The sequence below is a fragment of the Hyla sarda genome, chromosome 2, assembly GCF_029499605.1.
Source record: "Hyla sarda isolate aHylSar1 chromosome 2, aHylSar1.hap1, whole genome shotgun sequence".
Taxonomy (NCBI): Eukaryota; Metazoa; Chordata; class Amphibia; order Anura; family Hylidae; genus Hyla; species Hyla sarda.
Genome location: NC_079190.1, coordinates 304,760,273 through 304,775,798, shown reverse-complemented (window position 1 = coordinate 304,775,798; position 15,526 = coordinate 304,760,273). Strand labels below are relative to the sequence as shown.

General features: G+C 46.5%; 1 protein-coding gene across 7 annotated transcripts in view; it reads left to right on the top strand.

The window, feature by feature from the left end:
- LOC130356311 (troponin T, cardiac muscle isoforms-like) overlaps positions 1–13,812 on the top strand; it is a 190,942-nt gene extending 177,130 nt beyond the window's left edge. For all 7 annotated transcript variants that reach the window (XM_056557625.1, XM_056557624.1, XM_056557623.1 and 4 more), the window contains 3 exons: positions 6,536–6,645; positions 13,605–13,695; positions 13,768–13,812. In XM_056557625.1, the coding sequence (XP_056413600.1) occupies positions 6,536–6,645; positions 13,605–13,695; positions 13,768–13,812 (246 nt within the window). The remainder of the gene's footprint in view (positions 1–6,535; positions 6,646–13,604; positions 13,696–13,767) is intronic.
- The last annotated feature ends 1,714 nt before the right edge of the window (positions 13,813–15,526 follow it).

The following is a 15,526-nucleotide window of genomic DNA, read 5'->3' as shown; positions in this document are numbered from 1 at the left end:
GCCACTTTTGTGCCCCATATAGTTGCTAGGCACCCACATAGTAGCTAGGGCCCTCACACTGCCACCTGAAGTGTTTGTAGCCTATGACTGAATGGTAGAGCAGCGAGCTGACAGCTCCCACTCTGCCTTCTGCTTTACTGCATATGTGATGGAGGCAGTTGCCTTGAGATCCATGGCACCAGACTAAAAATGCCAAGTGCTAGCGGCACTCCTATCAGGGAACCCTAAGCAGAGCCCCTCCATAAGTACGATGACTATGGCATCAAGGTGGTTATTATACAGTTGGTGATACTATCAGGGCTCCATTTGGCAAGAATTACTATTACAATCTAGAGATTACTATTGGTCCTCTGCACAGATAGAGAACTTCTGTGCTTTACCCAGTGTGATTCTTAACCTGATCATATACAAATCCAATACCACAAAGTCCAAGTAAAGCACGGAACACCATTGCTTGAGTAGTATAAAGCACTTGTTCCATAATTGGCTGATAGCAAAGGGTTCACGTTTGCACATACAATGCATTCAAAAAGTCTTTAGATCCTTTAACTTTTTTCACATTTTGTGCTAAAATAAGCACTCTGCACTTAATACCCCATACTGAGAATGTAGAAAATTTAATTTTTCTGACCATTCTGACCCTTTGATGTGACACATCCTGTGACAAAATTTCGCCTAGGGGGGCCTAGGATTGCCTGTACAGATCAGAGACTGGATGGTGTGAAGGTACACATCTGGAGAAGGGTATAAAAATGTTCTGCTGCAGTAAATGTTCCTAAGAACACAGTGGGCTCCATAATTCTTACAAATTCTAAAGAAGTTGGGGACAATCAGTACCCTTTCTAAAGCGTATCACCCCCAGAAAACTAATTGGAAAAGAAGGGCTTTTGTAAGAGAGGAGATGACCAAGAATCCAATCTACAGATCCTTTGATCTTTTGGAAGTTTTTCCCATCTGCACAACCATCACTGCAGCACAAAAGCATGTCTAAAGTTAGCAAAATAGCAGCTAAAGGACTCTTAGACTGTGAGAACCAAGAATTCCTGGTCTGATTTTAACTTTTTGTCCTCAGCACTTAGTGTCATGTCTGGAAGAAACTAGGCACTGTTAATCACTTGCCTAATACCATCTCTCCAGTGAAGAAGTGGTGGCAACATCAGGGGAATTTCAGTAGCTGGGACAAGAAAGGAAGACTGGCCAGGTTTAATGGAAAACTGAATAGAATAAAGAACAGAGATATTCTTAGACTGGACTAAAGGTTTACCTTCCAATAAGGCAATAATGCTGAGGGACAACTCTGTGAATGTCTTTGAGTGGCCCAACCAGTGCCATGATTCGAATCCAGGTTTAGGTTCTGGAGGGGTCTAAAAATCTAAGTATCTAATAAACTAACAGAGCTTAAGATGGCCTGCAGAGAAGAATGACAGAAAATTCAAAAATCCATTCTACTGATTAGATTTACTTTTACATTTTGAGTTCAGGGCAGCCCCTTATCCTGGTCCCTGATGAAAAAGCAAAGTTATACAGCTTGCAGGGGAGAAGGTGTACAAGCTCCCCATATCTTCATACTAGAAAATAACAAGGCTAGGCTTAAGACAACATGACTGCCAAGCTATAATATCTCATGGAACCTGCATCTCACAGTTGGACATCGCAGATAAAAAAAAGTCAGTAGATACTTTTTGGGACAAACTGAAAACCAATCAGTTAACACTTCACCTTAGGGAAGAGAGACATGGGACTGGTGACATAACACAGGCTTGAGAAGAATGCTGTGATGGTACTTGCAACTGGATCTGGACAGTTAACTGGCTTGTAGCATGCGTTTACATTACCAGGATGCAGGACAGTATAGGCCTGAAGTTACCTGGACCTAATAGGTACACTCTAGACTAGGTGTATGTGTGCCTTACATGTTTACTCTTCTCTATCCTTAGCCAGACTAGAGCTGACTGGTTTGGGTCCAGCCTTCTGGGGAGTGTGGGTTGGATTAGGGACTTTTCCCACAGCCGTGCTGAATGTTTCTGCATAGAAACTAGCTGGGGAGCATGCCATGTGACCAACGAATCATTCTCCTGACACAATATGCAAATATTTAATGTAAAGGGGTACTCCACCCTTAGACCCAAAGGATAGGGGATAAGATGTCTGATCGCGGGGCTCCCGCCACTGGGGACCCCCCGATCTCCCTGCTGCATCCAGTGTTCTTTTAGAGCATCAGGTGCAGCTCCGGAGGCTTGTGAAATCACGGCCACACCCCCTCAATGCAAGTCTATGGGAGGGGGCGTTACTGCCACCACGCCCCCTCCCATAGACTTGCATTGAGAGAAGTGGCAGTGACGTCACTAGTGGGGTGTGACCGTGACGCTTTGAGCCTCCGTCCATCATCGCCAGTCATCCGGCACAGAGCGCAGTTCACTCCGTGCACCTGATGTCTGGGGTGCCGCAGGCAAGATCACGGGGGTCCCGCCGCTGGGATAGAGAATAAGATGTCTAGGGGCGGAGTACCCCTTTAAAATTTAAATTTACACAGTTGTGAAACCTCAGTGTATGCTGAAAGGGCAATGTAATACACAAATGTACCAGGGGCGGACACAGACAACAGAGGGCCCCTGTGCAAAGAATGTGCCTGGGCCCCCCCCCCCCCCCAAAAAAAAAAGTAATATGCCATAAAATTGCACTGCAACTCACATTAATCTGCATTAGATAGGCAGCAGTTCCCCCACATTAGGTAGCATAGATTCCCCACATTAGGTAGCATATATTCCCCACATTAGGTAGCATTGCATAGTTTCCCCACATTAGGTAACATAGCATAATTTCCCCACATTAGGTAGCGTAGCATATAATCCCCACATTAGGTAGCGCAGCATATATTCCCCACATTAGGTAGCGTAGCATAGATTCCCTACATTAGGTAGCGTAGCCCCACATTAGGTAGCGTAGCATAGCATATATTCCCCACATTAGGTAGCATGGCATAGATTCCCCACATTAGGTAGCGTAGCATATATTCCCCACATTAGGTAGTGTAGCAAAGATTCCCCACATTAGGTAGCATAGCATATATTCCCCACATTAGGTAGCATAGATTCCCCACATTAGGTAGCATAGCATATATTCCCCACATTAGGTAGCATAGATTCCCCACATTAGGTAGCATAGCATATATTCCCCACATTAGGTAGCATAGATTCCCCACATAAGGTAGCGTAGCATAACCCCAACAAACAAACACACACACACACACTCTCACTCACCCACACACTCTTACCTGGCCTGCACTACTTACATTTGCCCATGGGGACTTCCTGGCAGAGGTGCGCGCTATAAGTGACATCATCGCACGCTCTGCGCTGGACGTCAGCGTCCAGGTGCTTGCGATGACGTCACTCACTGCACGCACCTCAGCCAGGAAGTCCCCATGGGCAGATGTAAGTAGCAGTTTAGTGACTGGGCAAGACTGGTTTCCCTGTCATATGTGCACTGGCAGGGCTGCCATCAGAAATTTCGGGGTCCCTTACACAACTCAAGGCCTGAGACCCCCACCGATCACCTCGGTTGAAGTGGTTCTCCAGCTGTTGGAAAGCTAAAACTCCCATCATGTCTGGAGAGCATCAGGCAATGGGAGTTGTAGTTTTGTAACAGCTGAAGAGACACAGATTGGACACAGTTTTACCCATCATCACTGCAGAACTTACAAGTGACTACAGCTCTGATGGGACAGTCATAAGAACACACAATGATGTCAGTGACCTGAGTGACGTCTTCTTTTCTTCTTCATCTCGTCCAGAGACCAGGTCTTCCCCCAGCTCCATCTTCTCTGCAGAGTCTGACATGCAGACATCATTGGCTCCTCACTGTCAGCAGATCCTCATCCTCTGCATGAAGACAATAATCATTATAACCTTGCCAGAAAGTGTAACCTAAATAAAATACTGCCCCACACTGTACCCTGAATATAATACTGCTATACACTGTACCCACTAAATATAATCCTGCCACACACTGTACCCTGAATATAATCCTGCCACACACTGTACCATGAATAGCATACTGCCATACACTGTACCCACTAAATATAATACTGCTATTCACTGTACCCACTAAATATAATACTGCCCCACACAGTACCCTAAATAAAATACTGTCACACACTGTACCCTAAATAAAATACTGTCACACACTGTACCCTAAATAAAATACTGCCCCACACTGTACCCTAAATATAATATTGCCAGACACTGTAACCTGAATACAATACTGCTGTACACTGTGCCCACTAAATATAATACTGCTATACACTGTAACCTGAATATAATACTGCCACACACTGTACTCCGAATATAATACTGCCACACATTGTACCCACTAAATATAATATTGCCACACACTGTACCCTGAATATAATACTGCTATACACTGTACCCTGAATATAATAATACTATACACTGTACCCTGAATATAATACTGCTACACACTGTGCCCACTAAATATAATCCTGCCACACACCGTACCCTGAATATAATAATGCTATACACTGTAACCTGAGTATAATACTGCTATACACTGTACCCACTAAATATAATCCTGCCACACACTGTACCCTGAATATAATACTGCTATACACTGTACCCACTAAATATAATCCTGCCACACACTATACCCACCACATATAATACCTCTTATCCTCTGTGTCCTCATCATTCCTCATCACCCCCATAACCCCTGCCAAACCTCTCCTCAACACTACTATAACCACCCCCGCACCTCTCCTCATCATTACTATAACCCCCCACACCTCTCCTCATCACTACTATAACCCCCCCCAGGCACCTTTCATCACTACTATAACCCCCCCCACACCTCTCCTCATCACTACTATAACCCCCGCACCTCTCCTCATCACTACTAGAACCCCCCCACACACCTCTCCTCATCACTATTATAACCCCCGCACCTCTCCTCATCACTATTATAATGCCCCCTGCATATCTCACCACCCCCATAACAACCCCCTGCACCTCTCTTCACCCCCATAACACCCTCCTGCACCTCTTATCACCCCCATAACCCCCCCTGCACCTCTCATCACCCCATAACACCCCCCCCTCATCACCCCCATAACACCCCCTGCATCTCTCATCACTCCCATAACACCCCCTGCATCTCTCATCACCCCCATAACCCCCCCTGCATCTCTCATCACCCCCATAACCCCCCTGCACCTCTCATCACCCCCATAACCTCCCCATGCACCTTTCATCCCCCCATAACACCCCCTGCACCTCTCATCCCCCCCATAACACCCCCCTGCACCTCTCATTACCCCCATAACCCCCCCCTGCATCTCTCATCACCCCCATAACCCCCCTGCACCTCTCATCACCCCCATAACCTCCCCATGCACCTTTCATCCCCCCATAACACCCCCTGCACCTCTCATCCCCCCCATAACACCCCCCTGCACCTCTCATCCCCCCCATAACACCCCCCTGCACCTCTCATTACCCCCATAACACCCCCTGCACCTCTCATTACCCCCATAACCCCCTGCACCTCTCATCACCCCCATAACCTCCCCATGCACCTTTCATCCCCCCATAACACCCCCTGCACCTCTCATTACCCCCATAACCCCCCCCCTCTCATAACCCCCCCCCCCCCCCCCCACACACACACACACACCCCGTTCACTTACTCTGCCGGGGTTCGGTGCAGCTGCTGCTCCTGTCAGAGTGTCACTGCACGGGGAGGATCCATCGGGAGGCTGCTGGACTGGAGATCGCGCCGGGACAGGTCAGGTGACTGGAGTAGACGTGCGTGCCTGCGCGGGGCACGTCGACTCCCATCAGCCCCTGGCCTGTCCGGCCCTGCCGTACTTCTTAAGGGGCCTGCGCCCTAGAAAGAGCGGGCCTCATAGTCCTGCGGGCCCCCCAGACTATGAGGCCCGGTCATAGTTCTGACGGGTACCCAGCCAGGAGTCAGTGAGTGACAGTCGCAGTCACTCACTGACTAGCCGGAAAAAAAAAAGTACAGGGACGTCCGGGCCTCCCTGAAGCTCCGGGCCCCATACAAGTGTATGGGTTTACCCCTGATGGCGGCCCTGTGCACTGGGTCCGATGGTAGGACCGGCCCAGCGTGTGAGGGCGGGCCGGGCCCCCTCCCACGCTGGGCCCCTGTGCAGCTGAACCGGCTGCACAGGCGATATGTCCGCCCCTGAAATGTACCACTTACACAGATTAAAGTATTTATAAGAAAGTTTCTAGACAACAAAACTCTTGTATTTTGTAGCTGGGACATGGGTATCTGGACACTCCCCTAGCTCCAGCAATATCCTGCTGTTGGACTGTATAAGAGACTGAGCCTTCATATTGTGAAAGAATTTACCACTACTAAAGGTTGTGCCTTCTACACTTTATATCAATGTCTGGCTTTCATCTGCACAATATCGTCAAGGGCACCATAAGCACTACTCTAGACTTACATGTATCTATGATCTGATTACAATATATTTTATACTTTTTCTGTATAGACTGAGAGGAAAGGTGGAAAGAAACATACAGAGCGGGAAAAGAAAAAAATGATTTTGGCCGAGAGAAGAAAGCCATTAAATATTGAGAACCTGAATGAAGACAAGCTGAGGTATGCTACTGACCATTCTTTTTGATCAATGTACAGTGGTCCCTCAACATACGATGGTAATTCGTTTGTCGAATCCATTGTATTTTGAGGGATTCGTGCAAGGTAAAGTATAGGAAGCAGTACTCACCTGTCCCCGCCACTCCGGACCGCGTCCCGCCGCTCCCGATGGTGTCCCCGCCGCTCCCGATGGTGACCCCGGGCCTCCGCTGGGCTCTCCTGGTCTTCTCCGGTCCTCTGCTGGGCTCTCCTGGTCTTCTTTGGTCCTCCGCTGTCTTCCGCAAGGCCTTACTGGGCCTGCGTAGCGACGTCATTACACCGCTGCGTACGCCGTTCCTATTGGATGACGGGACGACGTGCGCAACAGCGTATTGACATCACCGGAGGGGGCCGAGAAGACACCGGACGACCAGCACTGGACCAGAAGAGCACCCCGGAGCATCGTGGAGGGGTAAGTAATACTTACCGCACCACACGGGGAACATTAAGCTGCTATCCAGCAGCAGCTTAAGCATTTTGCGCTGCCGGATGGCACTTAATGCGATGACCCCGACATAAAAAAGCATTGTATGTCGATGCTGACATCGACATGCGATGGCCTCTGGCTGCTCCCCAACCTGCTGGTCTTTTGTGAAGCATCTCTGCGCCATATTTGTCTATGAGCCTATAACAAATGTATTTTTGTTTACTTAATCCGAGTAATTTATTCCTCCATTGGTGACTGTGTCATTCAATATGACCGGTATAATTATCTAACAGGGAGAGACATTTCACCCAAGGCCAGTTGGGCAGGAAGAAGCCCCCTTTACACAGCAGAGCAGTATGGTGTAAAGTATTACTTCGCAGCTCATATAGCTAATATGGCCACATAGTATCCATGTGCTGCCATGCATGCATATGGATAGAAATATTCTCCCCTGAAGATAAGCTTCTAATTAGGAATGCCACAAATCTCCATATGCCTCCTTATAAAAGCCTTGGCACACAGTGGAACAGTGAGGGCCCCATTTATCACAATGGAAACCCTATTATGAAGTCATAACAATCATGTGTCCACTGTTTCACTAACTCTACTCTATTCCCCTTGATTGTGGTCACCTACCACCAGTCTATTGTGGAGGTCACACCTAAATCTGTATATGGATTATTTAGGGACTCGTTTCCTATCAAGTACTATCAATTTAGGGTTGCACTTTATCTCTTTCAACTGGCTAATGGTCTCTCACACCACTAGGTGGAGCTTTTTGCCACTTAAGGGTATCCCCTTATCCTTTTGCTCCTCAGTTACTCCCCTATTTTTATGTTTACTAGTGCAGATAGTCAGAGTTTACTCTCTTTTTAACCCCTTAAGGACTGAGCCCTTTTTCACCTTAAGGACTCGGCCATTTTTTGCACATCTGACCACTGTCACTTTAAACATTAATAACTCTGGAATGCTTTTAGTTATCATTCTGATTCCGAGATTTGTTTTTTCGTGACATATTCTACTTTAACGTAGTGGTAAAATTTTATGGTAACTTGCATCATTTCTTGGTGAAAAATCCGAAAATTTTGAAAATTTAGCATTTTTCTAACTTTGAAGCTCTCTGCTTGTAAGGAAAATGGATATTCAAAATTTTTTTTATTCACATATACAATATGTCTACTTTATGTTTGCATCATAAAATTGATGAGTTTTTACTTTTGGAAGACACCTGAGGGCTTCAAATTTCCGCAGCAATTTTCCAATTTTTCACAAAATTTTAAAACTCGCTTTTTTTCAGGGACCAGTTCAGGTTTGAGGTGGATTTGAAGGGTCTTCATATTAGAAATACCCCATAAATGACCCCATTATAAAAACTGCACCCCCGAAAGTATTCAAAATGACATTCAGTAAGCGTTTTAACCCTTTACGGGTTTCACAGGAATAGCAGCAAAGTGAAGGAGAAAATTCACAATCTTCATTTTTTACACTCGCATGTTCTTGTAGACCCAATTTTTGAATTTTTGCAAGGGGTAAAAAGGAGAAAATGTTTACTTGTATTTGAAACCCAATTTCTCTCGAGTAAGCACATACCTCATATGTCTATGTAAAGTGTTCGGCGGGCGCAGTAGAGGGCTCAGAAGGGAAGGAGCGTCAAATGGTTTTTGGGGGGCATGTCACCTTTAGAAAGCCCCTATGGTGCCAGAACAGCAAAAAAAAACACATGGCATACCATTTTGGAAACTAGACCCCTCGGGGAACGTAACAAGGGGTAATGTGAACCTTAATACCCCACAGGTGATTCACGACTTTTGCATATGTAAAAAAAAAAAATAATTTTTTACCTAAAATGCTTGGTTTCCCTAAAGTTTAACATTTTTAAAAAGGGTAATAGCAGAAAATACCCCCCAAAATTTGAAGCCCAATTTCTCCCGATTCAGAAAACGCCCCAAATGGGGGTGAAAAGTGCTCTTCTGGCGCACTACAGGTCTCAGAAGAGAAGGAGTCACATTTGGCTTTTTTGAAGGAAATTTTGCTCTGGGGGGCATGCCGCATTTAGGAAGCCCCTATGGTGCCAGGACCGCAAAAAAAGCCCACATGGCATACCATTTTGGAAACTAAAGCCCTCGGGGAATGTAACAAGGGGTTAAGTGAACCTTAATACCCCACAGGCGTTTCACGACTATTGCATATGTAAAAAAAATAAAAAATGTTTACCTAAAACGCTTCTTTTCCCAAAAAATTTACATTTTTAAAAAGGGTAAAAGCAGAAAATACCCCCCAAAATTTGAAGCCCAATTTCTCCCGAGTACGGCGATACCCCATATGTGACCCTTAACTGTTGCCTTGAAATACGACAGGGCTCCAAAGTGAGAGCGCCATGCGCATTTGAGGCCTAAATTAGGGATTGCATAGGGGTGGACATAGGGGTATTCTACGCCAGTGATTCCCAAACAGGGTGCCTCCAGCTGTTGCAAAACTCCCAGCATGCCTGGACAGTCAACGGCTGTCCGACAATACTGGGAGTTGTTGTTTTGCAACAGCTGGAGGCTCCGTTTTAGAAACCGTGGCGTACCAGACGTTTTTCATTTTTATTGGGGAGGGGAGGGGGGCTGTGTAGGGGTATGTGTATATGTAGTGTTTTTTACTTTTTATTCTATTTTTTGTGGTAGTGTAGTGTAGTGTTTTTAGGGTACAGTCGCACGGGCGGGGGTTCACAGTAGTTTCTCGCTGGCAGTTTGAGCTGTTGCAGAAAATTTGCTGCAGCTCAAACTTGCAGCCCGATACTTACTGTAAGCCTCCGCCCATGTGAGTGTACCCTGTACATTCACATTGGGGGGGACATCCAGCTGTTGCAAAACTACAACTCCCAGCATGCGCTGACAGACTGTACATGCTGAGAGTTTTAGTTTTGCAACAGCTGTAGGCACACTGGTTATGTATCACGGAGTTTGTGACCTTACTCAGTGTTTCAAAACCAGTGTGCCTCCAGCTGTTGCAAAACTACAACTCCCAGCATGTACGGTGCATGGTGTAAGGTGACTGCTGGGAGTTGTAGTTTGCAACAGCTGGAGGCACACCGGTCGTGAAACACTGAGTTAGGTAAAAAAAAAAAACTCTAAGTTTCACAACCAGTGTGCCTTCAGCTGTTGAAACTACAACTCTCAGCAGTCACCAACAGCCAACGGGCATGCTGGGAGTTGTAGTTATGCAACCACCAGATGCACCACTACAACTCCCAGCATGCACTTTAGCTGTTTGTGCAAGCTGGGAGTTGTAGTTATACAACAGCTGAAGGTACACTTTTCCATAGAAAAAATGTGCCTCCAGCTGTTGCAAAACCATAAGTCCCAGCATGCCCATAAGGGAATGCTGGGACTTGTGGTGGTCTGCCTCCTGCTGTTGCATAACTACAGCTCCCAGCATGCCCTTTTTGCATGCTGGGAGCTGTTGCTAAGCAACAGCAGGAGGCTGTAACTCACCTCCTGCTGCTGCTCCATCGCAGGCTGTCCCTCGCCACCGCCGTCGCTCCTGGGGCCCCGATCCCAACATTGATGCCGGGGATCGGGGTCCCCAGCACCCGGGGTCGTCTTCCCGCACCCGCTCACGTCCTCCGGAAGAGGGGCGGAGCGGGTGCGGGAGTGACGCCCGCAGCAGGCGCCCTGATTGGTCGGCCGGTAATCCGGCCGACGAATCAGGGCGATCGTGAGGTGGCACCAGTGCCACCTCACCCCTGCTGGCTCTGGCTGTTCGGGGCCATCAGAGACGGCCCCGAACAGCCAGTAATTCCGGGTCACTGGAGACCCGATTGACCCGGAATCGCCGCAGATCGCTGGACTGAATTGTCCAGCGATCTGCGGCGATCGCCGACATGGGGGGGGGGGCATAATGACCCCCCTGGGCGATATGCCGGGATGCCTGCTGAACGATTTCAGCAGGCATCCGGCTCCGGTCCCCAACCGGCTAGCGGTGGGGACCGGAATTCCCACGGGCGTATGGATACGCCCTGCGTCCTTAAGGACTCGGGATGCGGGGCATATCCATACGCCCTGCGTCCTTAAGAGGTTAAAAACACAATCTTCCCAACATTTCACCAACATATTGGCTTTGTCAATTTGGAGGGGGATTCCCTGAAAAGGTTGTATTATAATATAAAAGAGCCCTGGGACTCGACATGGGTTTGTGAGCTTTATCAATGTGAGACTATCACTCATCCTTGTAGTCCCTCATGATGGACTCGCTTCAGGAACCCTACTGGGCTCTGCCTGATATCACGTGATCCATCATCAATATCTGGGAATTTCTTCCACCATTTTGTGATTCACCTGAAAGAAATCTTAAAATGTTTGGATACCCCAAAATGTTAGCTTGAATCCATTTTGTGCTCCAACATTTCACTAATCTTTTACATAGCTTATAAGGTTGAAAAAAATCAAGTTTAAACGAAAACCCTACTGTGTTGACCATCAGGCAGATGACAAATCAAGCAGATGACAACTGCCCCCTAACAGGGGAAAATATCCTTCCCAACTCCATTAAAGGAATCTTAATTTATAACGTATTAGCATAATCCTCTATACTAATACATTATAATCTAAGTTTCTTTGACACAGAATGCTTTTAGGGCAACACTTAACGTACCCAAGCTGAAGGCTTACTTAGCAAAGCTATGCCATGGAGTCCGTATTGGTCCCTGATTGACAAGCATTCCCCATTCTCTGATTGGATCATTGGGAAACAAATTTACATTGGCTGTTTTCTCATTCAAGGTTTTCAATTTTCATAATAAAATAAAGGGGAGAACAGGAAAGGGAAAAAAAAAAGGGAAGGGGGAACATAAAAGACAAAATAATTTACAAACATTTTGCCAACATTGGCTGTTTTCACGGTCCCATCTCTGTACAATAAAACGTGTTACGCCCCTCTCTATTAGAGCTAAGTAATTAAGTTTCTCTACTCTACTTTTGGTCTAAACTTTTCTACTATTGGACTATGTTGGGAGTATTAACCACAAAAAATCACCTAAAAATGTGTAATCTTATTTGTAAACATTTTCTTTCAAAAAGCCTTAAATAAAGTAGCAATTTCATGATATGCAGGGGCGGACATATCGCCTGTGCAGCCAGTTCAGCTGCACAGGGGCCCAGCACAAGAGAGGAGGTGGAGAGAAGTGCTACTTACCCCTCTGGCCTCCACCTCCTCCCTCGTCTCCTCCAGATTAACTGCGTACAGCACGCACTATGACCTGACGCTGTATGCAGTCAGGTCACGTAACTGTGCAGCGCGGGCTGAGTCAGGTCACATGACTGTGCAGCTCGGGCTGTTGGAGACCAGCAGGGAAAGCGCTCACTTCGGCACACCCCGGAGGACATGGAGAGCAGTGGAGCAGGAGAGATAAGTTTTATTTATTTTTAGTCTGATCTGAGGTCTGTAGTCTGTCACTGTCTCAGAGCATCAATATGGGGGACCTGAATGAGAATATGGGGGGCCTGAATGAGCTGCAGCATATGGGGGCCCTTAATTAATAACAACTGATATTAAGGGGGTCCTCCTGAGCAATTGATATGGGGGTCCTCAGTAAAGCTACAGGGCGGGCGGCGTGTGACGTCACGCCTGCGCCGGCGTGTGACGTCACGCTCCGCCCCGCAATGCAAGCCTACGGGAGGGGGCGTGATAGCCTCCCGTAGGCTTGCATTGAGGAACGGAGCGTGACGTCACACGCCGGCGCAGGCGTGACGTCACACACCGCCCGCCCTGTAGTCGCCGGTAATCAGACCCGGAGCGAACACGCTCCGGGGACTGATTACAAACGGGGTGCTTTGGATAGGGGATAAGATGTTTAAGCACTGGAGAACCCCTTTAACCACCCAAAGGTAATACCGCAGATCCTAGGATTGGCAGGGGCAATGAAGACTCCAACACCAGGGTTAAGAATAATGGTAGCTTTACTGAGGCAAGACAGGTGGAATAGTCCTTGCGGTACAGCCAATATCCCAGAGAGGGGACCAGTGACACAGGAGGACCTCGCAGGCTTGCTGGGACTTGCAGTAGGCGGTGCGGTGGGGGGGTAGGGGGCGCGGAGCGGTGGGGGGGGGGGGGGGGGCGGTCGCGGCGGCGGTGATAGGACTCAGGAGGACCCCCGGACAGGCAGGGGGAGAGAAGCGGGTGGCGGCTGCGGGCTCTGGCACCGCAAAAGCCGCTGCAGTTCATTGATTTAAAGCGCCCGCTTTAAATCAATGATCTGCAGCGGTGTTGCGGGGGGATAAATAGCCGATAATTTATACCGGAATATCAGTATAAGTTATCGGCTATCGGCCCTAACCTCCACAGATTATTGGTATCGGCCCTAAAAAAACGATATCGGTCGATCCCTATATGGCACATTCTTTGCACAGGGGCCCTCTGCTGTCTGTCTGCCCCTGATAAAATTATGCATTATCTACCACATCTGCCATTACCCTTAAGCACCCCAATTTTCATCATACAATTTTCTTACCAGGTTAGAAGCTCAGGCGCTTTATAACCAGATTTACCAGTTAGAAGCTGAAAAGTTTGACCTTCTTGAAAAATTTAAGAAGCAGAGATATGAGGTAGGTACATGCCAAACTGCAGCTAGGACCAGCTTGCATACAAATGGCAAAAACTTCTTTTTTGTTTTGCAGATTAATGTCCTGAGGAACAGAGTTACAGACCACCAAAAGCTGTGAGTCTCTTTAGTTACTTATACACACCTTAATTAAAAGAAACTTTAAAAATCTCCTACGGTATAAGGTGTTTTGACAAGAATTATGTAGAACTGCTTAATTATTCTTTTGATTCTTGTTTGAAATGTGAATTGTGTAGTCAATTCACATTTTAAACAGAATAGTCATGAACAATGATGAGCAAATCTTCTTAGAATAATTTTGAGAGGTGTCGCTCAAATCAAGCCATCAAATTCATTTCAGACTTGATGCCGCTTCAGATTGGGCGTTACATCTGCTTGGCCATATGCAGAGTGCCCAGTGCGTTCCTGCTCCTCTACTTGTGGAGTAGTGGAAAAATGCTCAACTGCTCCCTGCTTCTTTCTGTGGTCAGGCATCAGGCATTTAATCTATAAGGTGCTTTAGGGACCACTGGAGTGCCAGTCCAATTATAGCCACAAACAGGAGCAGGCAGTGGGTACTTTTACACTGAACAGGCTAGGAGCTGAGCAGCCAGACATACAATGCCTTACTGCTCAGCAGCTAGATGTGCCTAAAGGGAATTCCCCAAGAATTTGTTCAATTCAGGACTAATCCGATTTAATCCAAATAAATTTGCTTATCATTAGTCAGTAATACTTCTTAGGTTTGTGTTCTTTTTCTTTAGTTAAAATGCAGTGAAACAATAAAAACAATTTATTTTTCTTTCACCATACATACAAGTGTGTTTCATTTCCCTTATGGAATGTTCTTTCTACTGCAATTCTTATATTTTCCCATTTTCCCTCTCTCTCTTCTTTCCTCATCCTGGTACAGTAAAAGGTGAGTTGTTTTTATAATTAATTTACATTTAACTTGCATATAAAGACATGCACCGAATTACATATTTACTAAGCCCAACCCCTTTAAACAACACTTGCTGTGTGTCAGAAAATTAAAATGTGACCTAATAGTTGCACACAGTTTGATATATTTAAAAAAAACTACCATTTTCCTCCTATAGAGGTAAGACCTTGATACTGAAAAGGAAACCTGTTTTGGTCTTGTTTGTTATATGTAAGATAATATGTGCATGCTGCATTATAAGTATATAATTCCAAGAAGCAGGTAAAGAAAAGAATACCGCACTCACCCACTGTCAAAAGCCGGGAACACAGGAGGTTTATTTCAGATCATGAGATCGGTGTAACAGGTGCAGGACGTGGAGGAGAAAAAAAGCCATACACGACTAGTTTTGCGCCGGACGGCGCTTTCTCTGGCTGACTTGATTATGAGGTAATCAAGTCAGCCAGAGAATGCGCCGTCCGGCGCAAAACTAGTCGTGTATGGCTTTTTTTCTCCTCCACGTCCTGCACCTGTTACACCGACCTCATGATCTGAAATAAACCTCCTGTGTTCCCGGCTTTTGACAGTGGGTGAGTGCGGTATTCTCTTCTTTACCTGCTTCTTGGATTTATATGAATACTATATTGATACCTGCACCTCCAGGTCTAGCCTTGATTTTAAGTCCGTCTGCACAGCCTCGCATTGTATGCTAAGAACCTTTCTTGTTACCAAGGGAGACTACACAATAGTTCCACTCATCTTGTTGGACTGTTATAAGTATATAATACCTTTATATTTAACATTCTTCTTAAAGCGAACCTGTCACCATAAAAAAGGCTCCCAACCAGTGTGGCGGTCTAGAGGCTGCAAACATCTTTTCCTCTGGGACTGCATTGGGGGGGGAACACTAATC